The sequence below is a fragment of the Tinamus guttatus genome, unplaced genomic scaffold (genome assembly GCF_059628265.1).
Source record: "Tinamus guttatus ecotype Peru unplaced genomic scaffold, ASM5962826v1 Tinamus_guttatus_pri_ptg000411l, whole genome shotgun sequence".
NCBI classification, from domain to species: Eukaryota; Metazoa; Chordata; class Aves; order Tinamiformes; family Tinamidae; genus Tinamus; species Tinamus guttatus.
In genome coordinates, this window is record NW_028288945.1 from 829,187 (window position 1) to 852,806 (window position 23,620).

General features: G+C 39.3%; 1 protein-coding gene across 1 annotated transcript in view; it reads left to right on the plus strand.

The window, feature by feature from the left end:
* FBXL17 (F-box and leucine rich repeat protein 17) overlaps positions 1 to 22,139 on the plus strand; it is an 80,322-nt gene extending 58,183 nt beyond the window's left edge. The window contains exon 5 of the mRNA XM_088531370.1: positions 21,942 to 22,139. Coding sequence (XP_088387496.1) covers positions 21,942 to 22,139 — 198 coding nt within the window. The remainder of the gene's footprint in view (positions 1 to 21,941) is intronic.
* Positions 22,140 to 23,620: the final 1,481 nt, after the last annotated feature.

The following is a 23,620-nucleotide window of genomic DNA, read 5'->3' on the forward strand; positions in this document are numbered from 1 at the left end:
ATTTGCAGTCTTTCCTGTCATTGCTGCTGATCAGCTCCATGTCCTGAGGCAGACAAATCTGCGTCTCGATGAGGGGATGCTGCTGAGTTTTTTAGTAAAAACCTTGGAGATCGGCTAATGAAAATCACTATGCCGGAGTGAAGCTAATATAAAAAACATCACCTATAAATATAACTTTACTATAAAATGCACTTGCATCTTGGCATACACTACTACCTTAGTTGGATAAAACTGAAGTTTGCAACTGAATCCCTTTAAGGAAAACAAAGGATCTTGCTGTCATAGAAGAAAAATTCAAAACTTGGATTCATGTTTTGGAGGTTGCATAATATTTCCCTCAGTTACTCCTATCGCTGTGTTGTCAAGCTTACAGTGACTTGTGTTTTATTAATGGTGTAGCTGGAGGAGTCATGTAACCAAATCAGTTTTGAGAAACAAAGTATTTTGAAATTAAAGGATGAGTTGCATGGTTTGGAAACTTAATAAAGTTCTTCAACTGTCTAGATGATGTGGTGAAAAAGTTTACAGGATAGCATGGCAAAAGATGTGTAAGGATCTTTTAAGGAGCATGAAAATGAACATATTTCATCATGGGCATGGAGCATAGTCTGACCATGCGATGACTGGTGCCAGGGGAAGATCTAAAATCCCCTTAGTATGTCTGAAGAGATGAAGATGATATATTGCTGTTGTCTGTGAGAATTTGTGCCCTGGATGTGACAGGACAAGGGGTAATGGCGTAAAATAAAACACAGCAAGTTCCATCTCCATTTGAGAAGATGCTTCCTTCTTTTCTGTGAGGGTGACAGAGCCCTGGAACAGGCTGCCCAGAGAGGCTGTGGAGTCTCCTTTTCTGGAGATCTTCCAAACCTGCCTGGATGCCACCCTGTGCCACATGCTCTAGGTGTCCCTGCTGGAACAGGGGGGTTGGACTAGATGATCTCTAGAGGTCCCTTCCAACCTCAGCCATTCTGGGATTTTGTGAGGAGCCTTCAGTTTAAAGGAGCTGTGGAAACCTAAGAAGGATCAGGACCAAAACTGCTGAAAGAACGAAGATGACCTAGGCTATAAATTATATCCGTCTCTGGTTTATCTGCTGTGATGAAAAAGTGAAACTTTCATGAGTTCACTCCTTATGATCTTCCCTTTCAGTGTAGACTATTCTTGCTGGAAATCTTGCAATGGATACTGAAACAGTTACTATACTGGTGCTTGCTGACCCGCTTCTTTATCAAGGTTCAGATAATGGAGAAGGTTTTTTATTACCGTCGTTTCTTTACCTTCATCATTATTTGCTGCCTCATATGGCTTTTCTCACAAATTTTTAAGGTATTTTTCTTACAATCATGGGACAAAGAAATACTATTCCCATTTTCCATGTAGAAAGTTGACAGGAAAAAGTGGATTTTCCATGTCATTACCAGGGAAAATGCGGGAATGGGTCAGGACATGGGTGTGAACCTGGATTTTCTCGATTTCAATGAAAGGAGTAGTAATGAGATATAAAGAGTTGTAGCTACTGTTAAGAAAAGTCTTCATCTAGTTGCCATCCTCAAAGACATTACAATAATTTCTTTTTCTTTCTCTTCCCTAGTTAGCCTGGCTTTCAATCTGTTTACTGGATTCATTTCCCTCTTTTTTTTGGTTTGTTCCTTTGTAAGTTCTCCTTGCAATGGTTTAATGTGCATTGCTGGATGGTATTTATAGCTAGCACAAATCAGCAACACTCAAATGGTACTTGAACCTTTCGAAGTGTTAAACTCCTGTTGGAGGCTGAATTTTTGACTTAATTCTTCGTGAGCATAGTTGACTGGCAGAGATAATTCCTGTTTGCTTGCAATTTTTCTGACTTCCTTTATGTGACTGATAAAAAAGAGGTGCTGCATGAATGTCTGGGACCTGAGGCACTTGTGTGTGGGGCTGTAGATGAAAACCCCGCTGAGTGGTACTTAAAGGAAGAATATTTACAGTTCTTATGGAGATACAGTTGCTTCTTGAGTTCTGTTTCCTACTGTGTTCCAATCTATTTTTCACCATGCACTGAGTTACTGGGTTCCCATATGAATGAGGAGATGGGTTGTAAAAGAGACGCTTTCATAGTGCCTGCAGCCCCAGTGAGGAAACCTTGTGAAACTCCATACCCTTGCAAGGCTCTTCTGGTTATCGTGGCCCCGTGCACCGGACCTCAGACCAACCAGGGAAGAACAGGTCAGGTCGAGCCACATGGACTGTCTTGGATTGGGTATGTATGATGTATTGGTACTTATAATTTATGCCAACTATACTGTGAGCTTTTTTCTCTCCTTACCTTTATCCTGGGACAACTGTGGTACCTGATATTCCTCAGAACATGTAAGATTCTCCTGCTGTTTATGGAGCTGAATATGTGCAAAATAGGTTTTGGTATTATTTCTCATTTACTTAGAAATTGCATTCTCTGATAATGCTCAGCCACAATGCAGAAAGATTAAAAGTGCTTGTTGTTAGAATGCAGTTTTTTGTTCTTTTATGTTATTGATCCATAAACACTGCTCAATCTATTTTAAAATTACTGTTGAAATACTGAGGAAAAAATTAAGAAACGGCACTTACAAAAGTCATCATTATGATGACAAGCAATTTAGACTGAGGTAACTGGAGCAGTGAAGAATACAATCAATCATATCAGCAAGTATCTTTACAAATTTTATTAGTCTCTCTGACAAATGCTATACTGATCATCAAGGTCATTTCATAGTGGAGCTGGAATGTTGTTTTCATATTCTTACAGCAATATGAGTGCTTTGAATAAACTGCCATGTCCAGTTCCCTGGAGTTGTTGCAGAACACTGAAGCAACAACAGGAAATAAAAACAGCTGCAAAATGAGGCAGTCGTTTTTTTTCCAATCTGTCTAGGCTGTATATTCAGGCTAACAGTGCTAACTTTTGGGGGAAACTAGCAGTTCTAGTGCCAGTTGCTGTCAGGTATTAACTTGTGCTCCCTTTCCAGTCCTTGGTAAATAACTTTATCCTGGTAAAACATATTTCATGAGCCTCAGGTTAACTATATATTTTCATAGGGCGCTTATTACATCTATTTGTCACAGGGAGCTTGCACCAGATTTTGTAGCATATAGAGGCAAATGCCGTAGTAGAATAGATAGGCTCTTTTGATAATAAAACTCCCCAAAAAAGCTTTGCTTATAGAGTATATTGACATTTTAGTTCTGTGAATTTTTAATACATAGCAAGTAGATTCTCAAAGTAAGAAGAGAAGAGATTCCTCAAAAAAAGCAATATGATTCATGATAAACTCTGTGTTCTTCTGAATTGTCTTTTTTTTCCCTCTGTTCCATGGTGGTGGTACCTCTTTCCTACGTTTGTCTGGCCTAAGTATGTGTGAACAGGGTGAACAAATAATACTGAATGCTTTGTGTGGGTGTATTCCTTCTCTCTTCTGGGAAAACTCTGCCTGCTGTATTCTGGGTTATTTTCCTTTTGCATGCCAGCATCTGATCAGCGCTCACAGTACTAACCTGAAATCAGGCAGTGGACCCAGTGCTCCTTCCTCCTCTGTGTTTCCAGCTCTTGAGATCTTGGTTTGTAACAGGGGGTTCTGGTTAGTCGCCAGAGGTGCTTTTGTATGTAGTCCTGATTGTTTTCACCCCCTGTGCTGTATTCCAGTCTTCAAACTTACCTGGTGGTTTGTGCATAGAGTCATCCATAGGCTCAAAGATTCTTACCCATGTTAATGATGCTCCCGACTTTGTCAGTGAGTTTCTTTTCCCTCTGCTTTTTAGGGATGCACATTCTTAATGGAAATACAAAACGTCTATTACAAAACTTATTTTTGGTTCTCTGCTTGTAACTGTGGATCCCGTTCAGCTCAAATTTCCTCTCTGTAACCAAGCTGTCTGCTATTTCCCTGCCAGCCAGTTCCTTTCCTTTTTTAAGTCCTGTATTGATTCCCACCTTCTTCAGTTAAATATTCTACTTTGTGGTGCTCTGTCAAATACTTTACTCACTGAAGCTGTTGCTAACACATTTTCCTCATCTAAGAAAGGTTTGCTAGATAGTTGTAAAAGAAATATATACACAAATATATAGAGAGATACTAAGTTACAGTAATATACTTTTGCTAGGTATGCTTTACATGTAGTTTTTTTATATCACTAAGTTGTCAGTAGTATACTTTTGTTAGGTATGCTTTAGATGTTTCATTTATCTTCCTGCCGTTTTCTCTCCTGAAGAATTCATTCTAATAATTGTTTGAATAATTTAAACTAACAAGGTCAAAAGAAGAGGAATTGAAATAAACGAGTTCACAGAGCCAGAAGATATTTAAAATAAGGCAGATATGGGGCCAACTCGCCAGGGGTAAAGGAGCAAGACAGGAACAGATTTCTGTGACTGTCCAGTTGGTCATTCTGATTTTCCCAAAGAAAGTGGTTGCCAAGGGGAAGCGCAAAGAGGTTTGAGAACTCATTTATGGTGTGCAATTCTGTGGATGGGTGCGGATGAGAAGGAGCATGGGCACGGAAGGGGACAAGAAAAAATTCTGTCTCCTTTCCAGATAGTATGTTGAGGCTCTGGAGGACGAAATTGTCCTGCTTATCTGTAGCAGAAGCTATAGGTAGTTAGCTAGCTATAGGTAGGCAAGGCTTTAATCATGGTCTCTGTACCCTCACCCCTCAAAAAGAAAAAAAATGCTGACACAGTATAACTGGTGTCATCGAGCGCTGTACTTGGGCACTACTGATGACTATTTGAGAGCTGACATAATTGATTGCTCTGCCAGGAGCTGGGGATGTTGGAGATGCATCGATTATGCAAAACATTGGATATTGTATAGTCTGCTGTTTTCACGAAATTGCAGCTGCCTTGTGAAGGAATTCATCAAAAGATATAGGAGGCTGGCATTAGTTCGTGTGTTTTTCAGAAAGATAATGGGTCATCTTGCCTTATTGATCTATATAGCTTCTTTTACGGTTCTGGCATAAAAAAAAATATTTTCTTGGTTGTAATTGTCATATTTACCAGTAAGGAATTGGTGAGGGGAGAGAGGAGTTTCATTGACAGAGATTAGAAAAATCAGGGGAAAAAAAAGTTAATTCTTGGCGAGGGAGGGTGGAAAAAATTGGCTTGTTGGGGAGTGCAGTGGTGTGTTGGTGTTGGAGGGCTGCTTTTTTGAACGCTGACGTTTGTATACCAAAATGACTTCTCTGTGCCCACGCTAGCTCACAGTGAGTTATGTCCAGTGCAGAACTTCGAAAGTTTTTTGCTTTGTTTTAGCGTTCATTTTCTGTGTTGGCGAAGAGCCCAGCAACAAGTGCGATCCCTCTTCTCTGAGTATGAGGAATTCCAGGAAAACTGTACGCAGAAGCTGCTTTGCCCGATCCCCGGCCCTTTGGAGGGCGGCTCCTTGAGCTTGGGCTCCCTCTCTCGCGCTCGCGCTGCCACTGCCGCCTCACGCATGTGGCGCTCGCGCGCCTGCACGGAGCGAGGAAAGGGCCAGGCCTGCGCGGCCCACGCGCGCCTGTGCGGCCCTCCCGCCCTGCCTTCCTCCAACAAGACCGTTCGTTGCCTGAACTGGAAGAAGGAGCAGCTCCAGTTGACTTGTTCTGCCACCTTGCAGAAAGGAAGGATGAAGCCTGGTGTAATAACAACTAGAGCAAAGAACCCTCCTAGTGTTACAAAGTTATGAAGTAACCTGACTCCTTGTATGCCTAGGAGATTCAGTCCAAATGTTTGGTGCAAAGACCTGTTTAAAGAAAAACAAAATGCTCAAAGAAACACATCAGGGATGAAGAATTTTGCTAAACTTTACCATGAATTTTTGGTAGATTTTATAGCTGGAATGACCAGCTATAAACACCTTTTCTTTAATGCTTTTTGGAGCTTATTGGTTTTCCTTGCCATTGTAATTTTGACAAAACAATGATGCTCTCTCTTTTTTTTTTTTTTTGGTGCAAACATTTTAAAAAAGACATTTCCTCTTCTAGTATGTTCTGTGTGGTATTATAGTGTACTCCTTGTGGCTAAATAATGAACAGTAGGATAAGGAATAAAACACACAATGTACGTTCACAAAAGAGTATTTTTTCCAGGTAAGAGATGAATATTTAGTAAAATCTATAAAATTGATTGTTGAGTGATGTATATGCAAGAACATACATAGAGTTACCCTATACAGTATCGTTTTTGTTTTATTTATTCCTGAACAGAACTGTTCTGTTTGTGTTTGAGTCTTTGTGTACATGCATATTAGAGCTCCCTCTGTTTCTACTGTTTTAATTTTCATTTTTATTGTTACTGTGTTTGGAGATCTCTCTTACCAGTTACTGCTATTACTTCCGACATCAAACTGTGATTGTAATGAAGTAGTCAATCACAGTAGGGAATGCTGAAGATTACCATCTTAATGACTTATTTTCTGCAGCTTTTCAGTGTAGGCCCGTGCCAGTCATGTAATACTCTCTAGGGGTGTAGCAAGTTTACCTCTTCCCTATAAAATTTGATGGAGGACACTACATCCTGTTGAAGATGTACAAGGGCAATGGTGGAAAGCTGCTTTTCAGAGAATCATGGTGTCCAACCTGTTAGGCTGGCTTCTGTGCCGAGCAGGCTGTGGAAGCACTAGTTATGGTGCTGAGTTCGTGAGAAAGCGTGGAAAATTATTTCATCTAAGTGCCAGGCTTAAGGGATGTGATTTGACATAACTCTCTAGCAGACTTTGCTTCATGTCTGATGCTCTTAATGATTTAAATTGTGTCAGGATTCAAAGCTGATTGTGCTTCAGACTGCGAGAATATGTGTGCGGGTTAGTGCTCTACTTGATCAGATTGATATAATGATGATTTTTAATTAGCTGTAGCTCACTGAGAAAAATAACAAAGGAAAAAATCTCTTCCGACTGCTTTCAATTATCAGATGTTTCTTTTTAATAGCAGTTCTGTTGCATGAAGATAATTTATAAATCAGACTAAAAATACTTTGCTTTCCATGCAGTGCATCTCATTTTCATTAATGGTAAGCTCATGCTATAGCTCCTGGCTTCTTTTGAACCTGTCGTTCCTACCTGTTCTGAATATCAAGTGCTTTGATAAAAAGTTTGCTCCAGTTAGGGTTTGGAATGTGGCATTACCATGGGCTATAAGCGGCTGGAATATTCCAGATAAGTTCTGATTAATGGACCTTGAAGACTATTAGTGCTCAGATTTGTGCAGGATGAATAAGCATTATTCGTGAATACCTGATGCCATGTCTGTTAGCAAGTAAGGCAGCTATAATACCATGCCATTAGTCTATAGTACAAGATTTTTTTTTCCCTTTGCATGTATAATTCTCCCTATGAAAAGTATTTTTAGAAAGAAGAAGGCAGATAAATGTAATTTAATTAGACTTTATATCATCAGAAAGAAATCTTCAAGTATGGTTAACATTTTAAAGTTTTTAGTCCTTTCTAATAGATGCATTAAAATAAATTAAGGTCAGTAACCTTGGCTGAATTTTGTGTGACATACTGTGTCTTTTTTGTTATGTTTGTTTTAGACAGAATCCTCTCTTTATTAGCTTATGATAGTGTTTATTACATAGCAAATGTGTTACCCAAGAAGAATAATTAAATTCTTCTGAGTAATGAATAGGTAGCTATTTTGAGATGCTCTTTTGGTATCCCAGCAAAAAGTCCATTAATGACTTGCCTTTTATGGTAAGTTTTGAAATAGACTACAGAATTATGTAACATTTTGTCAGTAAAACATCTGTTATTTTCTCTCTACATGGACATAAATAATTAAAATTTAAGAGTTCTTTTTTTTTTTTCTTTCACCTAGCAGGAGCTCTTCATGTTGGAGAGCAAAATTTGGGCATGATGATTCCCCACTCTTTAAGGCATGTGTGAATCCCTTCATTTGTAACACGTTGCACTTTGGGTGGAATTGACGTAGTCAGAAGAGAAGAGCTCCGTGATGACATTTATTTCAGTGGTTTGGGCAGACAAACCTTCTGCACCTCTCACGCCGTGCACGGGCATTGCATACACTGGAGTCTTTTCCTTTTATGAAGGAAGAGGGGATAGGGAATCTGTAAATAGTGTGTAGGGAATGCCATAGGATGGGAGTTCCGGGTAAGCTGCAAGGAGGCTCCGAGTGTTTTTGAAAGCCTGGTTTCAGTTTCAGCGGTGATCTGTAGGTGTTTGCTGGCAGCCTTAGCTTTATATTAGAGCTGGTGCTTTCAGTATCATGAAGCCGTATTGCATTTTGGCTGTGTAATTTCATACATGGCTCGTGTGAATGGGCTTAATTTTCATACTCAAGGTTGGTTCCGTGGAAAAAAAAAACAATACCTTTTCTGTAGAGATTTTATTGTGTAGGTGTACTATGTGTATATTATTTACATTTCCAATTGCTACAACAGTTTTCCTCTCATTAAAATTGCATGATCTCTCTGAAAAGCAAAGGAAAGATTTACAAAGGAAGCCTATGTCAAGGAACTGTGTAGCTTCATGGCTTTCTTAAATGTGACAAGGGTTTAATTTCTGTGTTAGAAAGTGTTTACATTATTCTTTGAAAAGATGATTTTTTCAATCACATGTACTGGATCCTAAAATACACACACGATACCATGGGATATATCCTACTTTTGCCCTGAAGATTTCTGAATGATTCTGTCGGCAACAGCAGCTTCTTGCTATGTATGAGGGAATATTAGCCTTGGAGGTTACAATGCCTGTGTTACCACTGTAGATAACTGTAAATATATATTTAATTCCAGGAGGTCTTATAAGCCCACATTATTGATTGCATCAGAAAATAGGAATATATTTATCGTTGGTAAAATGAAAGGATTTGGGTTTTTGGGTAGACATACTGTTCCTTTATGTATAAGGATTATAGTTTTAATGGATTAAAAACTTTTGGTAATTATTTATATAAGCTTTAAAAATTATTTTCATGAATATGCCTAGAAGTGATACGTGACTACACTTTTCACTAGGATTTTAACATGTGGGATCCGAGCTGTCCAGATAATGCCAGGGCTTACGCAAAATGTAGGAATTTGGCTCCCAAGGAATATTATGGGGCACGTAGCATTTGGGCAGAGAGAAGGTGAAGTGCAGCAGATGTTGCAGCGATAGGTTGAGGGTCAGGGACAGGGAGCAGCTGTTAGCAGGGAAATGATAAGCTGCAAAACAAAACCCCCAAATGTTACTGTGAGCACTGATACGCTGAAATGTTCTTAGCCGCACTGGTAAGAACAAACCTCGATCTAGTCCTTCTCCTTGGGCTGACAGTGTCTGCAGGATGCTCTGCAGCCTCCACAGCACACAGCTCAAGCAAAGCTGAAGCCTTTCTGTCTGAGTTGTCGCGCATCTTGCCTGTGAGCTCACGCTGTCCTCATGGGGAGAGAGTGTTTGTGTGTGGGGATGGTGAGCAGTTCCTCCCGCACAGGATACGGGCCTCATGCTGCCCCAGCCTGTACCGACTGGGCTTTCGCAGTTGAAGAAATTCCTTGTGCAAGAACTGAATGACTGTATCATGCAGTAATATTTTGCCTCTTTTGCGGTTCCTGAAAACTGTTAACAAAATGATTTGAATATTTTTGCGTCCAAATATAATATTTTGTTGGTAGTCTGCTCTCTGATACCACCTTTCCACAGAGCAACCATAACCTCAGTCAGAAGCTTAAATACAGCGATTGGTGTTGCTACATACTCCTGAGTAAAGGGAGTGCAACTTCTTAGCTGAAGGAACAGTGTGCAGGAAGTAACATGTTGGTTTTCCCGTGACAACAATTTGACCATAGAGCTGGTATCTGCCCTGGTAATGGCCATGGTGGGGCTTAGTGACAAGAGTGTGCCTGTGTCAGAGACTTGTCCAAGAAAACCGAAATGGCCCATTTGGGCAGTGAAGAGACTGTCAGAAGATACGTAAGTCATCGGAGCACAGTGAAACAGCGCCTTGGTGTGGAAATTAAAACCTTCCTGCATTAAAGCAAAAGGCTGACAGTGTTGAATAGCTCTCAGGTGTGATGACTGAGCAGTGGAAGGAGTGTGTGTGAACATGATCTTCTGTCTTTCTCAACATTGGAGCTGTTTTAGGAAAAAAAAATAGTACATTCACAAAGCAGTTGTATAACACATAACACATTTTTCTCATCCCTTTGGAAGCCCTTTGTGATGGGATAATCAGGCAGATAACTCTGCCAGAGCCCATTGTTTTAATGGGAATGTGTAAGAAGGAATTGCAGGGGGACTGAAAATAACAGATGACTTTAGGAAAAAATTTTAAAAGGAGATGCAATCTGTTTTGTTAGGATGAACAGGAGAGCTGTTGAATGCTCCTTTTTGCCCCCACCTCCTATGGCTGTGGTACCCATAACCCAGCAGGAAACAGGCTGATACCTGGCATGAGCGATGGAGCTGACACGGGCTCATTTTCTGGCACGAAATGGGTGGAGGTTGGACTCTTGTGAGACCCCAGCCCATTCATTTTCTCTTAATGGTGAAGAACTGATTGGAAAAGGGGATGACGTTTGAGAATTGTTTTAATATTACTTTGCCCTCGGAAGTACCAGAGGTGCAGCTCAGGCTTTTGAAGATATGTAGCCACGTGATAAGGACAGGCCAATAAACCACGGAACTGTGTGGCACTACATGGAAGTATTTTTGTCTTTCTTATTGAAAATTATACTGAAATAAACATTTTGTTTGGAATTTATTTCTTACCATGTGCACACCTCTGTCTTTTTGATACAAGATTCTGCCTAAGACAGGATAGTCAGGATATTATTTTAAATTCACAGAAAGTTTTGCATTCTTTGCATGTTTTGTAAATATATGTGTATACTGAGCATAACTTAGTCTTCCTGGATCCCTTGCGAAGATGCTGTACTTGCCTGTTTAGCTCTCATGTGCCTCTCATTAGATCACTTATAATACAATGGCACCAACCATCTGCAATTAAATAAGTAAATATTTTATTGTTTTCTAATTCTAAATTCTGATATTTAGCAGATGTTTTTATTTCCTCCTCTCTGTATGCAAGATATTTGTATTCACTTATTGAGAATATATTTTTCTATCATTAATTTTTAAGCCTTGTATTCCTTTTCATAAAGCTAGAATGCTAGATTTATGAAATAAAATGCTAGAATGTGCAACATCTGCCTGACTTTGTAATTAACTTATTTTTATTACATCATTTAAACTGTAAGAAGTAAAGAATTTCTTTTGCCTGTCATCTTCATGTTATATCTGTGTTCAGTGGTGAAACTTTTTCGAGGTGTCCTGGCTTCATGCTTGACATACTGTGAAGAGTTAAGGCACTGCAAAGAAGCTTAATACCTGCTTAGTGATTCTCCTTCTTTAATAGAGTGTCCTTGAAAAAGAAAAATTATTTTATCCCTGAACTAGAACAGTTTTTAAAAATACAGCAAAAGCATCAGTAAGAACTTTGTGGTTCTTAATAGTTGTGATCAATTTATTTGTTTCTCCTAGAACAAGGCTAGCTTTCTAGGATGCATTTTCTAAAATGTAGTATGTTATGTAGTGTGTTAGTATTAAACCATTAAACTCCGAAGTCATGAATGTGAAGAACTGAGCTTGCTTTTGTTGACTTGCACACTTCTTACGGGTTATTACTGTTGTTCTCAAGCTGTGAAGTAATTTCTTATGGGTTCTCTGTTCATTAGTGGTGCTTTCTTTAATAGCTGATTACTCAGAACACTTTAGTTCACTTTATTTCTCCAGCACAAGAGAGTGCTGGAATCCTGATTATTAGCTGTGCTGTCCTTGTAAAAGTCACTCTGGAAGTTACTCCTACAGGTGCAGGCTCTGTTCAGCGCTTTGCCTGCTTGTTTCACAGGAAGCTTAGCATCTGCGTATTGACTACGAAATTGGTATCGTAGCAACTCTTGTTTTGAACCCTCTTATTACCACTATTTCTCAGGCCGAGCTGCGCAGACCTTAGGGTACTTCCGAATTTCTGGCAGCTTACTTTTCCATTGCAATAGCCTTTAAAAGAAAACTATCAGCTCACTTTTCCATTGCAATAGCCTTTAAAAAAAAAACTATCAATGAGGCTGGTGCTGTCTCAGTCGAGGGGGGATCTCTTCTGAGACCAGAATGTGCTGCAGAGCTCTTCTGCAGTCAGCATTTTAATCTTTTTTTTTTTTTCCCTTTCTCCCATTTCCTGGCTTGCGTGCTGGGAGATAGTTGCTGTAGTTCCCCTTGTTTCTGCCCCTACCTTCCCAAGAGATTGCCTTCTTGTCCCTGGCACCTTCCTTCCAAGGAGAAGACTCAAGCAAAATGGTGGAAACGTTTCCCCCAAAGCTGGGGGTCAGCAGTTTTACAGAAGGAAGTGCAATTTGGATCATGTACGTACAGGGTTTTGCAGACAGGCGTGAGCTTGCTCTCCCTGCTCTCCAGAAGTACCGCAGGCCCCCAGGGCAGTGCAGAGCTACCCGGGCTCGCAGCAGGGCTACCTGGCTCCTCCATGCAGGGCGCTCTGCCCAACACGTAGTTCTGGGGTCTCTAGGTAGGGTCTGCCTGTGTTTGGAGCCCGGTGTGCGGCTCCAGCGGGAGCAGGTTTTCTGAACCTGCTGCTAGAGGGCAAAGCCAGCCTTGCCAGCTCCAGCGGGAGCCTGAAAGAGAGAGGAAAGGTGGGAGAAGAGCTGTGTGGGAAGGAAGAAATGAGCACGTACATGAGGAGTGTGGGGAGAGCAGGCTGACTGAATATAGAAACAGAAACGCAACCGCTGCTTGCACGTACATTTTCCTTCAGAAGCTGCAGCAAAAGTCTGCTTTTTATTATTTACGGTTTTTCTTTCTCTTGAGCCCTCTGGTTTGTATGAAGCAGTAGTGCTGCAACGGCAGCTGTAAACGTGAGTTCCTAATACTGCTGTTGGTTTTTCATTGCAAAAACATGGGTGTGAAGGACAGCCTACAGAACCGTGGGGTAGTGATCTTTTTCTCTGCCTTTCATTTAATGGAAGCAGTTACTGCATTTTCTTAGCACTTTACCAATCAAACCTCTTCATCTATGAATATGTATTGTGAGTTGTCACTTCATGGTAATTACTCAAGCCACAATTTTTTTCCAGTAACTTAATAAATAGGCTTTCAGTAAGTTCTGAGAGATGGAGGCAATTTTAGGACAAATTTTGTTTATAACTACAGTATATCAAATTAAAATGGCAAAAATCATAATGAAACTGACCTTTTTATAAAGCACTTACTTGCCTGCTCATGAATTACGGGTACTTTAGAAGACTTATGTAAGAGTGCTGGAAGTATTAAGGTTTTTACAGCCTCCTGGTATTTTGTCACATGTAAGGGCTATACATGAAAAGAAAATAAAGTAGAATCATAAAGAGGCTAATTTTATATTTTTGGTATGGAAAATATGATGGATTAGTATTGCTTGGTAGAGTAAACTTAGAATAAAACTGCCCTTACGTGCAAGAGGAGACGTTGGAGTCCACATCTGCAAAGGGTGCGAAGTGCAGTGATTCACACCTGAGAGCCTGCGAGCTTGGAGGGAAGGGTGCAGTGTGTGCCAACAGCGCCCAGGGCAGTCAGGTGCCTCAGGACAGAATCTGCAGAAACCAGGAGGAGGCATAAGGGGCAGCATAAGGGGCATGGACTGTGTGTGGAATCTCACCTGCACACAGCCTACCCTGTAGCTGTAAGCTAAAATTCCTTCTTACTTACGGGAATATTGGTTCGTGCCCTGTAGGGCAATCCCACAGAGCGAGAGTGTGGGCAAGACCACATCTCCCACTAGTTCTCAGGCAAAATAACCACTATGGAAATGCTCCTCTCATATCATGGGAAAGGTGCTCCTAAGCTGATGGAGGAGGGTGAAGGAAAAGGATAGCAGTGCTATCTTTTATCTCCTCTCCTCCTCTCAAATTTTCTAGGAAGACAAAAAAAAAGGGAAGAAGAAAAAAGTGTCATAGTGTTACCATGTGTCATACTATTGCAAGCCTTGTCATGATGGACATCAAGGTAGCCAGCAGGGTGCACAGGGCAGAACTCCAGGCAGATGTCAAATTCTGATCTTGAGGTGGGACAGCCACAGAATTAGTGCCAAAACGCAAGGACTTTTGAGTCACAGTTCTGAATTTCAGCATTCTGCTTCAGGCGGCCATGCTTTTGTTATTGCATTAATCTAGAGTACTTCAAATTTGTTGACATAGATGAAGTAGCCCCTGTTGTGAGGCTCACTTGAATGAGTTTCCAGGTTCTGCCTCTGTGTTTTATGTTTACATTTCAGCTTTAATAGTGGGATATGTATCAAGCAACCCGTTCTTGAAATAAAATAAAATGGTTCGTAAATTCATCTGAAAGTACTGTGCAAGAATTTTTGTTTTATCTTGGCCTCAAAATAATATTTCCAGTGCTTGTTTTCTAAACAAACAAACAAAAAGCTCACACAAATTGATCAGTTAACACTCACAAAACACGTTTTTTTGCTATTAGAGGCACTTGTTTTATGAAAGACTACACATTTATATTGAATACTGTTTTTGTAATGGGAGGAAAGCAATCTAAGTTTGCAAGGTCTTGTGAAAAGATTGACGAAGTACCCTAAGCATCACGCATAAGTACTTAAAAAAAAGGATAATTTCTTTTTCAGATAAATTGTTTCTTTTCGAGATTAGACAATGGAAATGTTTCTATTTCTTCACTTTGCCTAATTTTTCATTTTTACTTCTTGTTAAAACTGAGAATTGTTGAATTTTTGATCAAGGAAATGGTTAAGTTTAGCCAAATATGTTATTGAATGTGAGGAAATAAATTGTATGTTTGGTGGCAGTAAGTTAAGATGAACCATGCCTTCTTCCTGTTGACTAATGAAATTTGGGTGCCCTGGATGCTTGAGAATGATGATGGATTATCTATGTATTTATATCAATGTTTTGTGATTGCAATAAGAGGTCATGAATTAAAAGCATGTTTACCAATAATAATTCCTTTGTCAGAGCTTATATGTGCACTATCACTTAAGCTACAGCTCGTGAAAAGTAGAAAATATATCTCTACTTTTCACCAGCAAAAACCTTTTCCATTTTAAATTTGAGAGAAATATTTCACCATTCTGGTCCTTTGTTTTCTGTGGGAGGGAAAGCAAAAAAATCCCACCTTCTAATATTTGTGTTTGTATGTGACATATGTGTGTTTATGACTAAACTGAGTTTTATATTCATGCTCATCTAAATTGTGTAATATAAGAAATTTGCTCATTAGGCATTTTCACCTACTTCCATTAGAGGGACCTTGCAGACGAGAGTGGTGACAGCACCACAGAAAGACAAAAGAGGTTGTTTTTTTAAGGGCTTGCATGGACTGTGTTGCACATCCCCAAGCACTGAAGGAACTGCCTTCCCTGAGGACAACTGCTGTTGAAAGAAATTAATTGCATATGAGGGGGGAAAAAAAAAGAAGGCCTGCTTGTAGTTGGAGTAGGAAGATGTGTGTTATTGTAAATGTATGCTTTAGTTTAATAGTAAGAAGCTTACTGGTCTTTATAGTGTAGTCTGTAGTATAGAATCATAGATTGCTTATCGTTGGAAGGGACCTCTAGAGATCATCTAGTCCAACCCCCCTGCACACGCAGGGTCACCTAGAGCACGCGGCACAGGACTGCGTCCAGGTGGGTTTGGAAGATCTCCAGAGAAGGAGACTCCACAGCCTCTCTGGGCAGCCTGTTCCAGTGCTCTGTCACCCTCACTGTCAAGAAATTTTTCCCTAAGTTCCTGTGGAACTTCCGGTCACTTTCTTAGTTTGAACCTCTGTTTAAAACATTCATTTTAAAAGGTGTTAGCCAAAAGAGACGGTTTGTGAGGTGATATAGCCTAGAAGCAGTGAGAGTTTTACTTCGCTTGCCAATGGTAAACACAGAAATAAAGGGAGAACCGTTTAGGAAGTCTCCTTTCTCCGGGTTGAGCTTGTGAGGCAATAGAGTTTATCTACATAAGCTATTCCAACGCCAACTGAGAGCTGTATTCAACAGTGTGAGAGATCCTTGTGAAACCAACCCCACATTTTTTAATGTAGCACGTTAGCATTGTTGTGCTAATATTATCATAATTACCAGGCAATCTGATGAGTGTGAGAGAAGAATTAATAGGAGGAAAAGAAAAAATAAAAAGGAGAAAAGAAACAATACTGCTATAAAAATCATGGAAAACCAAACAGATGTATCCCTGGAGCTCCTGCTTGGTTAATGTCGCCTGCTTTTGTAATCAACACTATTTTTTATGACTGGGAGTGTTTTATGTGTCTTCATTATGTTAAAAATCTGAGTAATAAATTCTGGGTGTGACGAACATCATCTTTCCTTCTGTGGCAAAGAGGGAACATCTGTCTTAGTGCGTCTTCATCATGATTCCTTTGCAAGAACTCATCTTTAGTTCCGTCCTCATCCTTTGACAAGGTGTAATTAATTCAGCAACTTTTTACCTTGCGTTGCCGCAAGCTGATGATGCGGATGCTGTTTAGTGCAGTGCAGCTTTTAAACAAGCTCAGCTGGAGAAACCAGTGTCAAGTTGCCCCCAGCATTAGGCAGCTTCTCTCAAGCTATTTTATTACTGCATGCATGTTTGGGTTTTATTTAGTTACATTTAGGGACTTTCTGCAGATGCAGCAGTGATGACTGGCCTGCCCATGTGTTGTGATACTAGATAGAGATACTCCTATTGTGAGATATCTCATGGTGTTATGGTGGGAGAAGAAGGGCATGTCCATCACCTTGGATATTCAGCTGGGGGGCTGAATAAAAATGCCTTTATTCTGTGCCAATTGCCTGTGTTTCACAAAGTCAGTGCATTTCAGGAGTTTTAATAAAAAGGGAGGGGAAAGGAGGGTAATGCCCGAGTGGGATCAGGTGCACGTTGGCCTATCTTGCACGTTATGGTCAGTTCCAACATGCACGGAGTTGGACAGGATTTGAGGGAAGAGAGACCAAGGAAAATGCCCCTTGTTTGACTGCGTCATTTAAAACACAGCTTTGGAGGACAGGTTTATATTCTTGACACTTCATTCATTTCCAGTTATTTTTCTATCAGCTTCTCTAAGTTTTATGGTTGGAATTTCAGTAGCTTCTACTCTTGTACTTCCAACTTTCTTGTAGAATTATCATTTTTGCCTCAGCACTGCTCCTTTTTGCTACTTGAATTATTTAATAGAATGTAAAACAAACTAATACTTATAGAATCTAGTGCAGAGTAGCCGAAATATTGAATTCCTGTAAAACACTGCAGAACTGGAATTCGTATATAATAGGCTGCAATACATAAAAAGAAAATGATTAAACCCTACCTCACTTATCATAGATCTTTTTAATAGGAACAAAATCCGCACCATTAGTTCCAGACCAATGTATTTCCCATTCACAATGCTTTAGTGCATAACTTATAAATCTCTCCTCATCATCCTACATTACTTTTTCAAAGCAAGACTAACATCAAGCAAGACAGGATGAATGAAAGTCAATGAAGGTCGACAAGACAATCCAATTATTAAAGATTCCGCAAAGAACACTACTGTGATTTATAAAAGAATTAGCTGTGGATTTCTGTATCATTATTGACAGGAGTCATATTAGTAGAACTGTAGTATATTTTCTGTGGTAGTCTGGTCTAGGTCTGTTTTAGGTTATCTAAATCTCATCTGTTTCTGTAGTATGTCTGAGTGTCTGTTGGTCATAACTCTGTTTAAAATATTTTCCAAAAGCCATATTTATAATTCACATTTCATATGTCTCTCCTGTTTCTTGAATGGAAGGGATCTGTGAGGAAACTGTACAGTTACATGTTGGCAACAGAGTTAAGATTACATAATCACTGCACGCCTGCTATGCCAAATTTGCCTTGTGCTTTTTTTGCGCAGAATAGGTCACCCCTTGGGAGAATAAAACACCTCGTACGATGGAGGAAACTACTGTTTCTGGGACTTGTTTTTAGCAGAAACAGCGAGCTACCTCTACAAGAGTTCTGATATAAAATTTCAAATGTTGTGCATGTATATTTATTAAAAATATATAAGCCTTTTTAGTAGCATTTTAGGCATTTTTAAACTTCTTCATTTAGAAAGAAAATGTTTTGTAGCAGCACAGAAATAGCTGGTGCACCTGCATAAGGATGTAGGCGGGTAAGGTCAGTATATAAGTGATGATGACATTGTAGTTGATAAAAGAGAACAGAGTCTGAATAAGCAGTAGTTGCTCTCAGTCTTAGAAATTAATCCTAGCTCTGCTTCCATTTTAGATCTGTCTGAAACTTGTCTGCTTTCTTCCCCCTGCTGTACAAATAAGTCTGATGAAAAATATTACTTCCACATGCAAGCATTGTCTTGTTAGGTTTTTGGAAGCATATGTCAATCACTGGAAATAAGATCTAGTAACCACTGGTCAATGCACTTAGCTACACAGTGCTCTGTGGTGTTTATAAACAAAGTCCAACGACACCTGTTTACTCCTCTGAGACAAAATGAGAACAAGTAGCCAAAATACCGATTTTAAGTTTTTGCCCTCTCAACTTCATATCCCGTGCTGTCTGTGTAACCCGTATTTGCCCTCTTAACTTTGTGTCCTATCTTACTTTACTTCATATCCAATATTCTTTTCATGAAAAGCAATTTTTCTTCTCATGAAGCAGCAGGTGTGTGTATACACATGTAAAAATACATGTATTCTTCTCCACTAACACAATCAGAGGAGAATGTGGTTATATGTTAAGAGTAGCTCACTAAATAAAGTATCAAGTGACTGCTGCTACAGAATGAGTGGATGAACACCATAATATTAAAATATCAATTGCTATAAATGACAATGGAGCTGTAAAAGAAATTATATACTTCTTATATTGGTATAGTAAAGATTGCAGCTTGTGAGATTACGGTTCTGATTATGAACTTTTTTACAGGGTTTCTTTTTAAAACATCAAAATAACTCTTGCAGTTAGTGGCGTTTCACTTGCTGACAGCAAAGAAACAAGATCTATTATTGAACAGCACTTAAAGGCATCAACAGTTTCAATGCATCGCTCGTTTATTTATTTATAAGCCAAAATGTAAGAGTATTTGTCTGCAATAGCAAAATGCCTGTCTAAAATTGTTATTTCTACCAGAGTCAATGTAAGGCATATTCAGGTAATACCACACTACTTTTGGCAGATAGTAAATAATTTTTGAAACCTGGAAAATTTTAAGACTTGCAGGGTATACAAAGAGAATGAAAAACTTCTTCCCGACCAAGGAGGTGTTGAACGTCTAATAAACGTTGAAAAGTTTCCCTGCCAGTTCCCAGCTATTCAATGCTGATAGTCTATAATCTTGGTCATTTAGTTATTGATACTACAGTTTTACAGTAGATTTGTGATCTTAGATGTTTATTCTATTCTTTGCTCACTAATGCATTTCCTTACCAGCTGGTGCAAAGCTGTCTGAAAGGAAGGACTCAAATTCTCTGTAAAGAGAGGTGGGGAAGATCATAACAGGATACTCCTCCTATTGCATTAGCTATACAGAGATTTCTTTTATTTTCTGTAGAGAAGCTAAATGACTGAGTTTCTATTTCTCTGTGCCTAAATTTAAAACTTTCCTGAGCATTTAGAAACCATTTTTACTGTCCCCTGGTGCCATGAACAGAGCCAATCCGACACACTTTGATTTCTAACAGTATTTGTCAAAGTCGTCATTAGTCAAAATCTTCCCAAATGGGCTGGCTATTGACTCAACTGAAAGGCCTGTGTAGAGATCTACACCTGTCAGAGGGAAAGCAAAGAAGAAATCTCATACACTGGTTCCTTGATAAAGGAAGGAGGCTTGTGACATGGGTCTATAGAAACAAGAGGTGATCGCTACCCATTTTTTTTTTCTGGCTGAACATTTTTACCTGAGTTTGTTCCCCCTCCTTTGAACTCCCTTTCAATTTCACTGGTTTCTAAGTACCCAGCCCCCAAGGTGTATTTTCTGCTTGTAATTATCAGGCATGCAACTAAAATACTTTTGCTTGCTGAGAAACTGTTGTGTTAAAACTGCATTTGACGTCTCACCGTATCCGGTAACGCCAGCCCGGAAGCACCTGGATGTGTCGTCGTACCTAAAATCCTCCTTGCAGCCCTCGCCCCTGAGCCCCGTGTCGAGGCGGGAGCTGGGCGGGCGCTCGGCCTGCACGGGCTGTGGCGCCGCGCTCGCCCCGCAGCCGCCACAGAGCTGGGCCTTGAGGTCTCAGTTCACCTGAGGCTCCCTCGTGCACTAGATAACTCAAAACCTGTACAGTTTCCGAGTCCGGTTAAATCAAGAAGACATCCCTGCAAACCCAGAGTGTCCTCAGGCTTTCGGTCTTTACGATTCCAGACCCAGTGAGATGTTGCTGGTGCTTTTTTCCTGGGAAGTACACGTTCTGTCCCAGAATCACAGGAGGGTTTTGCATTGCCATCATTTGCATTGGGAATGCATACTGCTCTAAAACGAAAAAAGGAAGGTGTGGAGATGTTTTAAGAGTACTCACGATAATTTTATACTCTTCTATAGTTGTTGAATGTTTAGGAATAGAATTAAATAGGTCAAGAATTAGAATTCAGAAATTCAACTATATCTCAAAACAGCACTCAGTGGATTCAAAAGCCTGCCCATATCCCACTTCTGAACAGCTCCAAAAACTATTAATTACAGTGTGGTTGTCTCTCCTCCTTCTCTCCTCCTCTTTTCCCTGACGTTAGTCTTTATCCTTCTGTCTGTGAGGGGCTTCTGCACAAAGATCAGCACCTGGATTGGTGGATCCCTGTCATGGACATGCAAGTGCTTGGGTTGGTTGCTGAGCTTCAGAGGGAACCCTGTTTGCTTGCAGTGCTTTAGTAAAGAAAACATATTGTGGGATCAACTCTTGCCTCTGCTGTGTTCTTCAGTAACACCATCCTGTGTATTTATTTTAACAAATACGACGGTCACGTGTGGGCAATTGCAGTATAGCGTTGCGTGTAAGGGCACAAGCAATTAGATTTAATAGAAAATAGGTAGCAGCATGAGTGTGGAAAAGAGGAAAAATAGTCTATTTGGAAGTTAGAAATGTGATGTGTGATTGAGGTGCTAGGACTCTGTACTTATCTGTAACTTCAGGAAAACACGGAAATGTTTGTAGTGGAAATTAGTACTTAAAGAAAAAATGTTAACAAAGTGTTATCCTTCTAAATATTTGGTTTACCTACAAAGCATTACATTTATGCGGTAGCTGGCACTTCATAGTACTGAATTTGATTTTAAAACCTTAATTATAAAACAAAACTAATTGGTGAAATAGATATATCACAATAGTAAAGGTAACATTTCATTCGACTGGTAACTGTCACAGATGTCGCATACAACTGTATGTTGCCATGAGATACTAGTTTTGTGTGGGAATAGGCCAAGAGAGTGTAAGTTCAAAATGGTTAATAGATTGTAGTAAAACTTTTTTATTATTATTATTAGTAATGCCTTAAAAATGGAATACAAATTTAAGTATATGGTATAGTTCAACTTCAGTGCAGTCAGTGATGGGTATTGTGTGAATCCGTACAATGGCAATATCTGAAATTTTTCAGTACTTTGATGGTTGCATATAATTATGTGAACGACAAAAAGAAGGGTCTTTTGCTTTAATCTGCAGAAAAACAGAACAGTAATGTTTGAATTTCAGAGGACATCGTTCTGGCCACCTCTTTCTGGAGGAAGAGAATAAGAAGGTCCTGCTGTCTTTCAAGGATGATCTTTGTTTCTTTCTTCTCTATCTATGGATGCATATGCATACCTCATGTGTACCTCATGTTTTCTTTCAGACTTTCTGATATGATAATAATAAAATTATTAACAAATGTTTTGCCTGAGAAAAAGCTTAGATTTTTTTTTTATTCAGAAAAAGATGGATTTTATTGTGTATATACTCAGATCACCCCTTCTTTTTTTTTTCTGTAGGTGACAGATCAGTCAGTGAAAGCGTTTGCTGAACACTGTCCTGAGCTGCAGTATGTTGGTTTTATGGGCTGCTCTGTTACATCTAAAGGAGTCATTCACCTCACCAATGTAAGTACTATAGCTACTTCTAGTTTGTCATTACTATTTGTGACAATTGCCAAAACACAGATACGAACAAAGCTGCATTTTTACATTTAATGAATAACCCTGTAATTGATAGAGCCATGACAGGACAAATGAAGCTTGCATCTTTCAAATTTTTCTGCTTTAACTTCCTTATTATAAATGGGTTCAATGGATGGTATTTCTTCTGCAGAATATGCCAATCATCTTTAAAATGCCTGTTTAGATGAGATTGAGTTGCAAAAGTTCTATAATTTGTGTTGCCAATTAAATGAAATTGTGAGACTCTGAGGCAAAAGTCTTAGAGAATTTATATACATCCTGCATGTATGCAAATTTTGTATGGATTCACCTCTGTATTCTGTGTGTATGTATAGATTCATTTTCTTTTCTTTTCTTTATCTTTACCTAAGAGGAGTGATTTGTGGGAGAACTCCCTTGTGTGACTACAGAAATTGATTATATTGAATGCTTTAATGATCTAGATGAACTGGACAAACAATTTTAACAAAACATTTTAATTAAATACGGTTAATTAAAATTAAGAGCTGAAACAAAACTGGGAGATCATGCAAATATAAGGGAAGACAGAGGAGGAAATACATCTGTAGCAGATATGTTAATATTTATAGCTAGGAAGTTAAAAAAAAAAAAAAAAGGGGAAATTGGAATCTTACATAAGCTGTAAAGATGGTAGAGACCGTATTGAAAAAAAAGTAACATGCATGGAAAATTCAGGATTTTTTTCTTTTTTTGTGCAGGAGTGCGGCCCTCTTGTCATGATAGTGAATTCAGCATATATTCAATATATGTTGATTGGTTTAAGGCTGATTAGTAATTGAAAATACGGATAAATGGAAAAGCAATCAGAAAAATCTAAAGAAATTAACTTGTATGGTAAAGTTACAGTACCTCAAAGTATGTAATTTGGGAAGAACTTAAAGGATGCTCAAATGACATTAAGTTGTTTAAAACACAAACATTTATCTGTGGGAGAGAGAAGTAATAATTTTAATGTCCTAAATGATTCAATATGGGTTGTATTTATATGCAAGACGTAGGAAACGAGTAAGTTAGTCTGGCAGAGAGCAGTTACATCATCTAAAGTAGCTTGGGAAACTGCAGCGCAGATCATCTTTCAGCTGCATCCTTCAGTTACTGCGTTATTCAAACCTAGTCTTACCGGGTGTTAAACGGGCGATCATCATGTCTAGTCACTCTAAGAAGTGACTTTAGTCAGTTTCATGATACTAGGAAGCTATGAAAAATCAAGAGCTTTATTTTCTTAAGAGCTCTGATTTTGATGTGGTTTTGTCATAGATGTTTGGGAATCATGAGTTATAGTAGGACTGACACAGCTGTAGATTGCCTTTCAGAATATATCTGGGAGTCAATTTCATCTCCAAATGGGAGAAAGTGATACGGAGTAGGTGGGAGCTGTAGGTGGTTCTTCCCGGAACATGAGACAACCCTAGAAACTTAGATCACTAATACCACAAAGACAGTGATGTGACAGCATCACACTTTTTCTTTTCCTTTTTCTTTTTCTTTTCCTT